The sequence below is a fragment of the Dromaius novaehollandiae genome, chromosome Z, assembly GCF_036370855.1.
Source record: "Dromaius novaehollandiae isolate bDroNov1 chromosome Z, bDroNov1.hap1, whole genome shotgun sequence".
NCBI classification, from domain to species: domain Eukaryota; kingdom Metazoa; phylum Chordata; class Aves; order Casuariiformes; family Dromaiidae; genus Dromaius; species Dromaius novaehollandiae.
This window is the reverse complement of record NC_088132.1, coordinates 46,415,332-46,427,875: the sequence shown is the minus strand read 5'-3', so window position 1 is coordinate 46,427,875 and position 12,544 is coordinate 46,415,332. Positions and strand designations below refer to the sequence as shown.

The following is a 12,544-nucleotide window of genomic DNA, read 5'->3' as shown; positions in this document are numbered from 1 at the left end:
GTAATGGAAAATTTTAGATCTTATTTTGGGAAGGAGAAGGAAAAAAAAAAAAGCTTAGCATATAACATCTACTCCTGAGAAATGATTAATTAGACTCCATAAATATGCTGTCAACAATAGATGATACTCTTTTGCTTCTTAGTGATTATGCAGTCAAATAATTAGTTAATAATAATGTTTTAAAATATTCATTTCAAGCTCCATTGAAGAAAGCAAAATAAAAGGCTTACAAACTGTCAAGGAAAGTATTGAGCTTCTGAAAAGAAAAAATCTGAAAGTAAATGGTTTTTTAAAGTTGTGGTTTTTTACTATCAAAACCTGACTAAGAATTACGGTATTAAGTTATTAGGTTATACATTTAATACTAAGATGGCGTACGTTTCAAGAACTAGACCGTAACTCAGGAATGTCCGGCTCCTGACTATGTAGTTGGTATCAAGTTTAATATCAGGATTATCTCCGTTGCATCTGTCAAGAACTTAAGAAATGCCATACTGGGTCAGGCTTTTGATACCCGTAGCCCAGTGCCCTGTCTGATAGAGGCAGCAAGAGATGGGGTCTAGGGAGAGTGTGTGAGTCTGGCTGCATTTTGTGGTCCATTCCTCTCCAAGCATCCACACCACTTTATTAGGGGGTGTTAGGAAGTAGCGCCCTGCCTCTTCTTCCTAGTATCATTTTATAGACCTGTTGTCCATCGATTTGTCTAATCCCTTTTTGAACTAGTTTATACTATTTGCCTTCTTGACCTCCTGCAGCAACAGACTCCGAAAGTTCACTAACCACTGTACCAAAACGTATTTTTTTTAAAGTTACCTCCTAGTTTAACTGAGTGCCTCTCAGTCCTAGTATTGTGGGATTTGGTGAATAACAGTTCCACGTTCCATGTATCTGCTGCCTCTTATCCAGCCTTCTCAGTCTTTCCTCACAAGCCAAGTAATTGTTCCAGTCTTTTGGTCATTATAGTTGCCTTTCTCCTGTACCATCTTTAACTTCAGTATGTCCTTCTTGGGGTGCAGAGAGCAAAACAGCACTCAGTACTCAAGATGTGGGCATGTTTCTACATAGCAGCAAGATTGTCTCCTCCAGTCTCGATTATCTTGCTGATGATGCCCAACGTTTTTTTGGAATTTTGGGTGTTGCTGCATGTGGAGCCAAAGATTTCAGAGACCTTTCAGTGATGACTCCAAGATCTCTCTTCTGAGTTGTAACTGCCAGTTCCAAGTTAAACATTACAGGGGTGTGATCCAGATTATTTTTCCCTGGAGGCATTATCTTTGTCTTCACTGAAGCTCTTCTGTCACCTTTTTTCCAACTTACTTTTATAAAGTCTTTCTGGACCTTCTTGCTGTCATCAAGGCTTTTAAGTACTCCACAGACTTCAGTATCTTCCACAGACTGGGAGATTTCATTGTTCACCCCATTCTTCTGGTTACTGATGAAGAGTATTGAAAAAAATTGTTTCTGGCACTGATTTCTGGAGGGACCCCACTGTTGGGACTTTATCCTGAAAAGTGACCATTAAGCGCTGCCCTTTGCTTCCTGCTCACTAATGGATCGTGTGACAACGCAAATTCTTTAATAACCTTTGCACAACCTTGTCAAAGGCTTTTTGGCAATCCAAATACCTCTACTGAAACCCCTTTATCAGTGTGTTTATTAACCCCTCAGAGAGGCAAGGCAGAATTTCCCTTTAGAGAAGCTGTGCTGACTTGTTCCCAACAGACCACGTTTACCCATGTGCTCAGGAATCTTATTCTTCATTATGGACTCTACCATCTTACTGGGGCTGGAAGCCAGAATCATTGGTCTGTAGCTCCCAGATGCCTCTTTCGAGCCCCTTTTATAGATAGGAATTACTTTGGCAGTCTGGTACTATAGTGGAATAGTGGCTGTTTGCAGTACTGGGTTACTCAGCTTGGCCCGAGTTCTGTAATTTCACATTTGCGTTCCTTCAGGACTCGGGCAAATGCCATTCAGTCCTGGTGGAATATTAACCTCTAACTTGTCTAATAGTTTCTGTATATCTTCTTTTAACTGAGATGGCTCCTCTGACCTCTCTGCTACAAAAAAAATTGAGTGGCAGAATCTCCCCAGTGTCTTCAGCAATAAAAAATGACACAAAGACTGAGCTTCTCTGTTGTGGCCTCATCATGCCTGGGTGCCCCTTTCACACCTTTTCCTTATGTGGTCCCACTGATTCCCTAGTTGACTTTTTACTTTTTATGCATTTAAAGAACTTTTAATTATTAGCTTAAGCATCCTCAGCCAAATGTTCTTCAGATTGTTGTTGTTGTTAATCCTTTTACATTCCTGTTTTTATTTGGACAATTTGTAAAACACTGGCTTCCTTGTTCTTCTCATTTTGGCAAGCTTTCCATTTCTTAAAGGCCAAAGTTACACCTATGACTTTCCAACTGTGCTTAGGTTTTCTACTGAGTTGCCCCTGGTGCACTCGCTGTCTTTCTTGGAGATGGCTGCTTTCATCTCTACTGTTACAGTTCATCTCATCTGTAGTTTGCAATGTATGGGTTGTTAAAGTAAATGTGAATGTTGTTGTTGCAGGTGGTCTCCTCTTTGCAGTTAATGGAATGCCTTATCCTGGAGAGACAGAACCAGTGCAAGGATTTGTGATGAACTTTTCTACTGGAGAAATAATTGATACTTTCAGTCCCATTAGAAAGGTAGAGTATTGCATAGACTGCCTGGTGCATATAACTAATGCTGGTAACAACCTACTTCTCCACCTTTTTTAGGACACTTAAGGAAATGAGATGTTTCATAATGAATTGTATGGTGTGCAAAAGGAATTCTTTATAATATGAACTTGATAAAGACCTTTGAACTTAGTCTTGCATTCTACATGTGCTACATGTTTGAAAATTACACCACCCTCAAGATAACCCTTCAGACAGGATAAGTCTACTTTATTGTTGGCAGACATTCCTTAAAAGCTAATTTAAGAGAAGAATGAAGGTCTGGAAATATTCTTATATTTAGATGCTAGTAGGATGTCAAAAAAGAAAGAGTGTATTCCTGAGCAGAAATAAAATTGAACAGTATGGCCACATCCTTTCTTTGCAGAATGTTAGTGTGGAAGTTAAGGCTAAACTTCATTCGCACAGTATTGCATAAAAGTAAATATAAGTTACATTTATTATTAAAAAAAAAAAAAAAAAAAAAAAGCAAGTTCCCATAAATTGTGTTAGACTGAAGAATGAATGCTAGGCATCCCATTCTGGGTAGCACATATACTCTGCTGTTTGCAGTCCAGTTTTAAGCCACTCCAGAGAAGGATGTTTCTAAGTATTGTAAATTGTTGTATTGCATACAAACTCCAGCAGAAACTAAATATATGGGCTTGAAACCAAGATTTATGGTTCTATATAAAGTCATACAAGAAAATTTTGCATGGCATTTATACATAATAGTTCTTCTGAGGGTTTGTCTCTAATGGTTTTTAGCAGAGAGTTCATTTATAATTGCCAAAATATTTGTTATCATTTTCAGAATTAGTGGGGGTTAGATATTCTCAAGTATTTGTGCACAGTTTTAGATATTTCTAGGAAAAATTGCTATAAACTTGAGTTTTGAGGCTGTAAGGTAAACCAGGTGGACAGCCTTCACAGGGTGATGTAATATCACTCTTGAACCCAGGAATATCTTCAGAGATTGGATAAATGAAAACAGTTCATGTTCAAACTTCTTATTTATTTTTTCATATTCTTAAAAAGCAATATATACATAAGTAAAATACTCATTTATTTTAATTCATCTGGGAGCAGTTCCACTGAAAAATACTTTGAAAAATTGAAACAGTGGAACTCTATCTCATTTACTAGTGTTTTGAAAGGATGACTACACTGAACTTATAGTTAGTATTTATTATCTGTACTACTGCATCACTTACGTCCCATTTGGTCTATGAAGAGCTTCTCACATATAGAAATGCCTATTTGGTTATTTTTTTGGGGGGGGTGTATTGGAGGGGGTTCAGTAACTAACAACTCATTGTGATAATGCTGTGATAAAGGATGCAGTATTCAGTTCTGAGGACTGAAACAGATCACATATTATAACTTACAAGGACAAGTTAGTTCACCTTATTTAAGGTTTACTTACTAGCAGGAAAAATTCTTAATACTGCAGTCCTACTTAACACAATCTAGAGCTAGTTTCTTGTTAAGGTCTGCTGTTATAAGTCAGAGCATCCCTCAGTCATTGGTAAAAGAAATTATGCACCTGGAGGTGATAGGAAATTTGTTTGGGGGAAGTATCTATTAATTCCTACATCTAGACTAATACAGAAGATTTTCAGGAAAGGTATTCGGGCCAGAACGAAACATGCTTCTATAAAGGCGCCACCTTCATGGGTTGATTTCTTACTCCAGGTTCCTTGGTTTCTCAGTGCTAGGAAAGTGAAACTCTCCTCACCCTTGCTCTGGGGAGCAGCACTAGTAGTTGGGAAGAGACATTCCTTCAGAATAAAGGTAGATATTTTTGAGGTCTTCAGTAAACTAATTTTAAATTGCAGCACAGACAGGAGTTACGTTGGAATTTACTCAGCAAACAGCAGTTTATTGCTTCTCGTGGAAGCTCCTCATTTAATTAGTTGTAGATACCAAGGTTCAGGGCAAGAAGTGAATTTGAAGTATAAAGCCAAGAAAAGAGCCCAGTCTGCAAAAACTAAAGGCTATAGGTGGCCAAATTTATTAGTATCTTGGACACCCTTTGTTTTCCCACCTCTTATTTTAGCTGCTTCTCTCCAGCCTGTGCCACAAACTTGTCTGTAGCTTTCGTGGTTATGAGTAAGGGGCTATTAATAATATAATGCTTTAAGTTACTGATTTTAATAAAAGTCTTTTATGTCTCTGATATTTCTCATGATCGGTTGTGTACAATATGCCCTAAAAAAAGTCTAATATATTGTCTTTAGTAAATTATGGGATGTCATCCATTAAATTCCTAGCTTGCAAAATAGGATCCTCTGTTCATCTACTCCATGTGAAACATTTGTAAGCAATGATACATTTCCATTGAATGCCAACAAGCTGCTTTGGAAAAAGGAACAGCTCAGGCTTGTGCTAGAGTTGATAGAGAATGAGTGATCCAGTACGGTATCAGTGTACCAATGCTTACAGCTGCTATCCTGATGGCATATTTGTATGCTACCTCTGGAAAATTGATGCTTAAGAATGTTAAAATTGCTTTCTTTGCTTAAAAGTTTAAAAAATGTCATTTTACAATGGGCATAGCCATATCTGATTACCACAAAATCCCCCTTTGGTAAGCTACATTTCTATAAAATAAAAATACTTTATCTACATAGTAGTAGTCTGTTTACCACTATAACTTATATCTGTGTGTGCATCTCTACTAGCTTTTAAATTGAGTATTTCAAAGGATAAAATTGATTGTAAGAATTAATTGTTTAGCATGAATATACCTAATAATCTCCATGTTGTTGTCCCTAGAGAAGGCAAACACGCACAATAGATATGAAATTCCTCTCCCTTTGCTCATATTAGGCCTTCACATCAGGATCTCCTATGATTTCCAGTCTAAGGACCAGTCTCAAGTTCAAGGTTAAGCAAGCCTTTTTATTGTCTGTCTGATTGTGAACGTGTAGGCTCCTAGCAGTAATCTGTGACTGTTTATTTTTACAGACTTTTGAGATGCCACATGATATTGTTGCTTCAGAAGATAAAACAGTATTTGTTGGAGATGTTCATGCTAGAACAGTATGGAAGTTCACATCCACAGAAAGTGTGTTCTTTTTGCTCTTAAGTGTCACTACTTCTCATTATATAGCTTCAGATAAGTAAACACTGTAAAGAACTTGGTGGCTTAATGATAATTTTAGTATACTGGGAGTTCTGCCATAAGTTGCATGTTACAGCTCAGTTTTCTTTAAAGGACCATTCTTTACATAACAGTGCGTTCTGTTAAAAAGAGTCCTAGGCACATAAACTGATTTGTCACAGAAGGAGGGATCAAAATGCGCTTGCTTCACAGTATCCCTTATCATGTCGCTAATACATGTTTAAACAAAAGCATGACTCTTTAGCTTTTTAGGGTTTTTTTTAATGTATCGCTTGCTGTCAAGCCCACTGCTTCCTTAGGAGTTGCCATATAGGAAACTCTCAGAGGCTGAAATAAAGACACAAGTCAACATAAATAGATCTTCATCTCATTGGGAGTATTTATCATTAGAAAATGAATCCAGTATAATTTGAAGTCCTATTCCCATTAATTGGAAGTACTTCCCGGTTTAATCTAGTAACCCCCAAACTGAGCAGCTTGACTTCAGGGAGAGGAACCTGATTAGTCATACATCAACTTGGTAGGATTCAGAGAGGGATTAGACCTTTCATAGGCATAAAAATATAATCCACTGCTAAGTTATATATGAAAAAAAACATATGAGAGAGGAAGCCTCAGGCTTCAGAGCGTTAGTCAACCAGTTGAACAGTCTGCTGTTATAAATGAACTTCTGGCTAAGCCAGTTATTCCATATTTGTCTGTTTATAATTCATGGATTTTGCTTTGAGGCATCTGGTATCGGCCACTGTTGATAAAAAGAAACTGGACCAGATAAACTGTAAGTCTGTCTGGATGTGGTTGTTTCTGCATATAGTGATGTGAACAAGAACACTTCTAGGCTTTTATTCAAAGATATATGAGAACACAAAAATACTGGATTCACTCACCACTTAAAGATTAGATGAGAAGTCTTGTGTGTTATTTTCTTCTTTAGCATATACTGCCGTATAAAACTGCAGTAGCTAAGTGGTCTTTATTCAGCTAGCTTTTAATCCATCATGATTCCGATTGCAATTAACAGTATTATTTTTATGGGACTCCCTGAGCCTTTACACATGCCTGTAAAACCTGTCTACAGCATGAGAATTAATTATTATTGCAAACAGCCTTTGTGAATCAAGCCTTTTTTTTTTTCTTTTTAATGGGGTTCTGAGCTATTGAATGGCTTATATTGATTCTTCTTGGTGAAATTCAGATGCTAACTTGACTGTTTACTGTAGGACTGTATGGTACATTAGAGAAAGCTAGCAGTAAAATGTCACTGAATGTTTTTCTGAAATGTCAGTTGTCCTGAAGAACAATTGTGTCTTACAGAAATGGAACATCGGTCAGTTAAAAAGGCTGGCATTGAGGTGCAGGAGGTAAAAGGTTAGTATGATACATAATGGAAATCAAGGAACCACTGTTTTCACATATACTATGACTGCTTGCACTAAGGACTGTTGGAGGGAAAAATGCTGACTAGTTTGACTATTGTTTTTGTTTGTCACCATTTTATGCAGTTACTATAGATAAAATGAGCATAAGAAGCAATAGAAAGCATCTTGTTGCAGTGTTACCTTGTAGACACTTATTTTACAGCCAATCCAAACATTTCATTTCTATTGGTGACTAGTGCTTCACAGACACTAAAATGAAAGTTTAACCAGTGCATTATTTCCGTATCACCATCTGGTATGTCCAGATTGGTATCTGTGTCAGCTCCCTTAGATGCAGAAATAACTCTGAAATATGACAATGATAGTTACTCCCCAGGGCTGTTTCCCTCCCCCCTTCCCTCCCTCCCCCCAAGTTTATTTGAAACAGCAATTGGTTCATCTCTCTGCATGATCTTTCAGCACAGTCTTGCCAGTTATACTGTGTAACAAAAAAAAAATCATTATTTATATTCAGATTTATTTCCTGAGATTTACTACTTTCTTTTTTCAATTTATCTGCATGAAAATGAAAAAAGAACAAAAAAACGTGTTGGGAATTAATCAAAGGAGATAAGGAAGTATGTATAGATGAGGTTGAAAGGGATAAGATAATTCAGGAAGATGAAAAGTAATTATTTTAAACCATTAATCTTATGTCTCATAAGTCTCTTAGGTGGAAGAGGAAATGTTCATTTCCCTTTCAGAAAAGCAGTACCTGGCTGTAGAGAGGCCTTTGTAAAATGTTAAATTGTTCTTAACTGTTTTTCTTTGATTGAATTCAGAGCTTCTGTGGTTTGCTTTAGGCATGTAGATGCAGAGAAATATATGAAAAGATCCAAATTGCCAAATGCAAGCATATAGTAGAATAAAGTAGACTGACAGTATAAAACAGTGAAATTCTTATTGCCAAAACTATTATCCTTCTATTTCATCTCTATTGGTACATGAGTCTTCCTGAAGCACTCAGAAGAGAAGTATTACAGCATCAGCGGTAGAACAAATCTAGGGATAGATTAATGCATTTGAGCTTTCTTTAGGACAATACCATGCTACCTGACACTTGTAATGTTATACAGAGTAATGCAATAGTACCACATGGATAAGAAACAATTTGTAAATAACCATCTCTGAAACTGCCTAGGGTAAAGAAGTTAAGCTAGTCAGGAATCATTGGATGCAATTTTTGAAAACTCTTGGGACTTCAAGAATCAAAGTTCTTCCATGGGATGTAGCAGTTCTGGAGGTTTAGCCCTTTGTCACAAATTTATTTGAAAGAACTATAAATGCTTTCCTTTTTGTTTGTGATGATACAACATACTGGATTTTTATATTTCTTGTGGCAGTATTATTATCAAAAGGAGATATTTAATTGATATTAAATCATATGCCTGTTTGCAAAAATGAATTTTTTTTCAGGATTTGGCCATACTTTAAATGATGGTTCCTCATTAGAGGAAAGGAGAGGGCATCCTTGCTAGGAAGTGGTATCATTCAGACTCTCTGCCTTACTTTGGGGATAACATCAGCAAGAATTAAAACTATCTCCTTAAATGTTTGTCTTTTGTTTCCTTATTCAACACTTCAGGTATCCTAATGTGGGTTGTTTTTTTTTTTTTTTTTTTCCTCAGAAACAATTATAGAAACCAGCCTGAAAAACAATCCAGAATCAAAAGAGCCTCTAAAGAAGGAGGAAAAACAGCATGTGGTCCAACAGGCCAGCACCAGAGTTTCCTTTGTTCTTATTACAACTCTTCTGGTTATCCCTGTCGTTGTCCTGCTGGCAATTTTAGTATTTATTCGGTGGAGGAAGACAGCAGTCTATGGAGGTAACAATGAGTAACTCTAGAGAATAGGCTTTTATTATCCCAATTCACCACATCACTGAACACTAAGGGATGAAGGTATGGAGCGAGAGCCCTATTGTGTGTTTACTCTTGGATACAGTTACCGCGGCACCACATGCAAATTAAGACTCGGTGTGCATAAAGCAGCTGCATTCCCCTGTGCCTTTATCACTGCACCTCAAGCCACCACCTTTCCAGAACTTGTACCTAAATTTTCCCTTATTTGGTGTCAAGGTAAAAATCGGTATCTCGGTAACAACTACAGTAGAGTCATGTTATTGTTTAAAGTATTCATTTTAACATTCAGTGCATAGTTTGCTTTTTCATTTTGGGATCTTTAAATCATTGAGAGCAAAGGACCCTACTGTATGGGTATTATCAAGGTATAAGCAAAATGCAAACTTAACATTTCTGAGGGAGTATGAATTATTGTTCACTACTATCTTGTGCATTTTATGAGTCAAACATGCTTCCGTTATGTGCTTTCATCCTTTGCTGTGATGGCTTTAATTATGAGTAACAGTGCTAAGCATGTAAAGTTGTCCTTAATTCATATCATATAATAATACACTTTTTGAGAAACTGGTAGACTGTAGTAAGACTTTGATCATTGCACTTGTTATTTTGTATGGCATAAATAGCTTTATCAAGTTGTTATCAAGAAGGGAAAAAATGGAGAGGGAATAAACAAATTAGTTCTGCCAATATCATAGTCTGGGACATAATATAAAAGAGTAGGTAATTCAACATTGTAATATTATTGTGTAATTGAACTTGATGTGTTTTACTTGAAGATTTCAGTGTGTAGCTTCCTGCTTCTTCAAGTTCAAACATCTATAGCATCAAATGTGCTAACACTCTAAACTATTGCAGTACTGTAATTCATAGTTATGGTCTAAAATAGCATCTTTGCATTCCAGTTTGAACCATGCAGTGCCTGAGCTTTCTGTGTGAAAGAGCATAATATAGTTACATTGGTAAAAGTAAACTACTTGCACAGACTTACAGAAGCTGAGTAGTATATAGAAAAAGATAGTTTGGTCATGGCTTTTTTTTTTTCCTCCTTCAGATGAAGGATGGGAGGAATTACCAGGATGGGGGGGGCTGGGTTGTTTTTGGTTTGTTGGTTTTGTTTTGGGGTCTTTTTGTCTGTTGGGGTGGAGGGGGAGTAGAGGAATTTCCCCCAGGTTACCTGAAGAAAATCATCAATCACTATCTTCCAGAAAACCAATGTTCTCTGAAGCAAAACTGTACTGTTTTCAAATGCAAAGCTCTGTTCTGCAGTGTGCTGGAAAGTAGTTGTCCACGATAAATGACAAGGTTCTTGTTCTCCCCATAAAATCTTCACCGTAACATAAGTGAACGGTTGAAAAAGTGACATTCTGAGAAATAACTTACATGTGAATCTTTTTAAGGCTGAAGCAGCATAAACTGAACATTCATGGTACGATTTTTTGTTAGGAATCATAATCGCACCTTAGCAGAGAAGCTGGAAAGTATCAATTTTGTTTCTTAGAACTGCTGATCAATTTGTTGAGTGTCCATTCTTTGTATCAGAAAATACAGTTAATTATTTAAACACAGAATAAGATTTTAAATTTATTTCTGAAATCTTCCTTATTTTTCAGCCGATGCAGAACACAAACTTGATTCAAGTTCAGGCAGAATTTTAGGCAGACTTAGGGGTAAGTAACATTTGAGGGCTTTTAAGAACCCAGTAACTAGAGTTTCTTTCTGTATTTGGTTCTAGTTGGATAAGAGATTTGAGATCTGGAAATAAAACTTTCTCTGAACAAAGAGAGGGGCAAACCTCAGATACTTTGAGGAAATGTCCCTGCTGGTGGGAGACCAATAGCTGTTGTAATGATTTATCTGTGTGTCTGGTGAACGAAATGAAGAACTTCGGCATTATGGGCAAACTGAATACGGGCAAACTGGTGGGAGCACAAATAGCCTGGGCAACAGCTTTTAATCAAATCATGGATGCTGAAAAAATATCCTTTGAAACTTTTACTTCAAAGGTAAATTTCCTTCCCCAAAGGTGAATTTGTGGCTCATGTGCTGGCCTTTTAAAACAATTTGTAGGAAAACACTTAGAATAATTTCCAGTATAGTGCTGAATTAATACATTTTTTCCCCCCTTGCACAATAAAGCAAAGCTCATGACAAGTATTTCCTTTCCACAGGGAAAGGTGGTGGTGGCCTTAACCTTGGTAACTTCTTTGCAAGTCACAAGGGCTACAGCAGAAAAGGGTTTGACCGGCTCAGCACTGAAGGAAGTGATCAAGAAAAAGATGAAGATGATGGCACAGATTCAGAGGAAGAGTATTCGGCACCTCCACCCCCCCCAGCACCTTCATCATCCTGAAAGCAGCCTTTGAGTTCTCCATTATATGATTCCACCCAGAATGTCAGATTCCTTTTTCCTAAAGCACGTTTAAGATTTTGTGTATTTAATTGTAAACTGTACTAGTCTGTGTGGGGCTGTACACTGGTTCCTTTATTTTTTTGTTTGGTTTTAGTTTGGTTTCTTTAAGTGGAGGAGTGTATGGAAGTTTCATATCAGTGCCGTTGTTTTTATGTGAACATCTTAATAAAGCAAACAGTCTTCTTTTAATTGCAGCACTAATTTAAAGCAGTAGTATTTTCTCATCTCAATTTTGAGACCTTTTCTGTATTTGTAAATAAGTCCCATTATCTGCTTTATCCAGATATTTTCCCCATAACTCTTTAGTTGCCAGTTTCTTTTTTGTGCCTTTCCTCTTCAATGTCCTTAACCTGTTGCAGTACAGAGAAAATACAGTGCCACAAGAAAATGAAGCTGCTAAATCTTCTTCTATTTTTTTAAAATCACTAACGTTATATTGCATTGAAGGAAAGAAAAAAGTATCTATTTAATTTTTTTCTTCTTTCTGACTTGATGTGTTTCCGGGATGTCTTATTTTTAGATGGTATCACTGTTAGAACACTATTTTCAGAAGCTGAATGTAATTTGTGTAATAAAGTGTTCGCAGAGCATTAGCTGTCAGAGTGTACTTTGGAATTTTTGCATACTTTAAGGTTTTTGTATACAACTTTTGTAAAAGTTGCACAGACCACTTAATACAGTGAAAATTTTAATATCTTCTACCAGCAGAGAAAAAGTGCTATTTTGTATGGAAGCTGGAAAATATTTTCCTATGTCACAAGTTTTTTTAAAGCAAGACTAATAATTTCCATACATGTACAAAATCAAGCTTAAACATTTAAAAAGAAATTTTACTTGTATACTAAAACTGCAGGGTATTTACTTTAATAAAACATGGTCACAGCTAAGAGGAAACCTGTGTCTCAAATTACATATGCAAAGTAGTCAGGGTAGGCATCTAATACTACCTGATGTGTAGTGCTGGTTTTCCTGTTTCTCCGCACTTCCTTATTCATTCCCACCAGAATCCTCATTTCAGTAATACGCTCGCTCAC

At 36.7% G+C, this 12,544-nt stretch overlaps 1 protein-coding gene across 5 annotated transcripts in view; it reads left to right on the top strand.

Moving 5' to 3' along the window:
- LOC135323513 (peptidyl-glycine alpha-amidating monooxygenase-like) overlaps window positions 1-12,103 on the top strand; it is a 148,924-nt gene extending 136,821 nt beyond the window's left edge. For 3 of the 5 annotated variants that reach the window (XM_064501931.1, XM_064501930.1, XM_064501934.1), the window contains 6 exons: window positions 2,563-2,681; window positions 5,664-5,763; window positions 7,135-7,188; window positions 8,867-9,064; window positions 10,711-10,767; window positions 11,269-12,103. In XM_064501931.1, coding sequence (XP_064358001.1) covers window positions 2,563-2,681; window positions 5,664-5,763; window positions 7,135-7,188; window positions 8,867-9,064; window positions 10,711-10,767; window positions 11,269-11,450 — 710 coding nt within the window. In that variant the 3' untranslated portion in view covers window positions 11,451-12,103. Of the gene's footprint in view, window positions 1-2,562; window positions 2,682-5,525; window positions 5,634-5,663; window positions 5,764-7,134; window positions 7,189-8,866; window positions 9,065-10,710; window positions 10,768-11,268 lie in introns of those variants that run through there. The other 2 variants (XM_064501932.1, XM_064501935.1) reach the window with 2 other exon arrangements.
- Window positions 12,104-12,544: the final 441 nt, after the last annotated feature.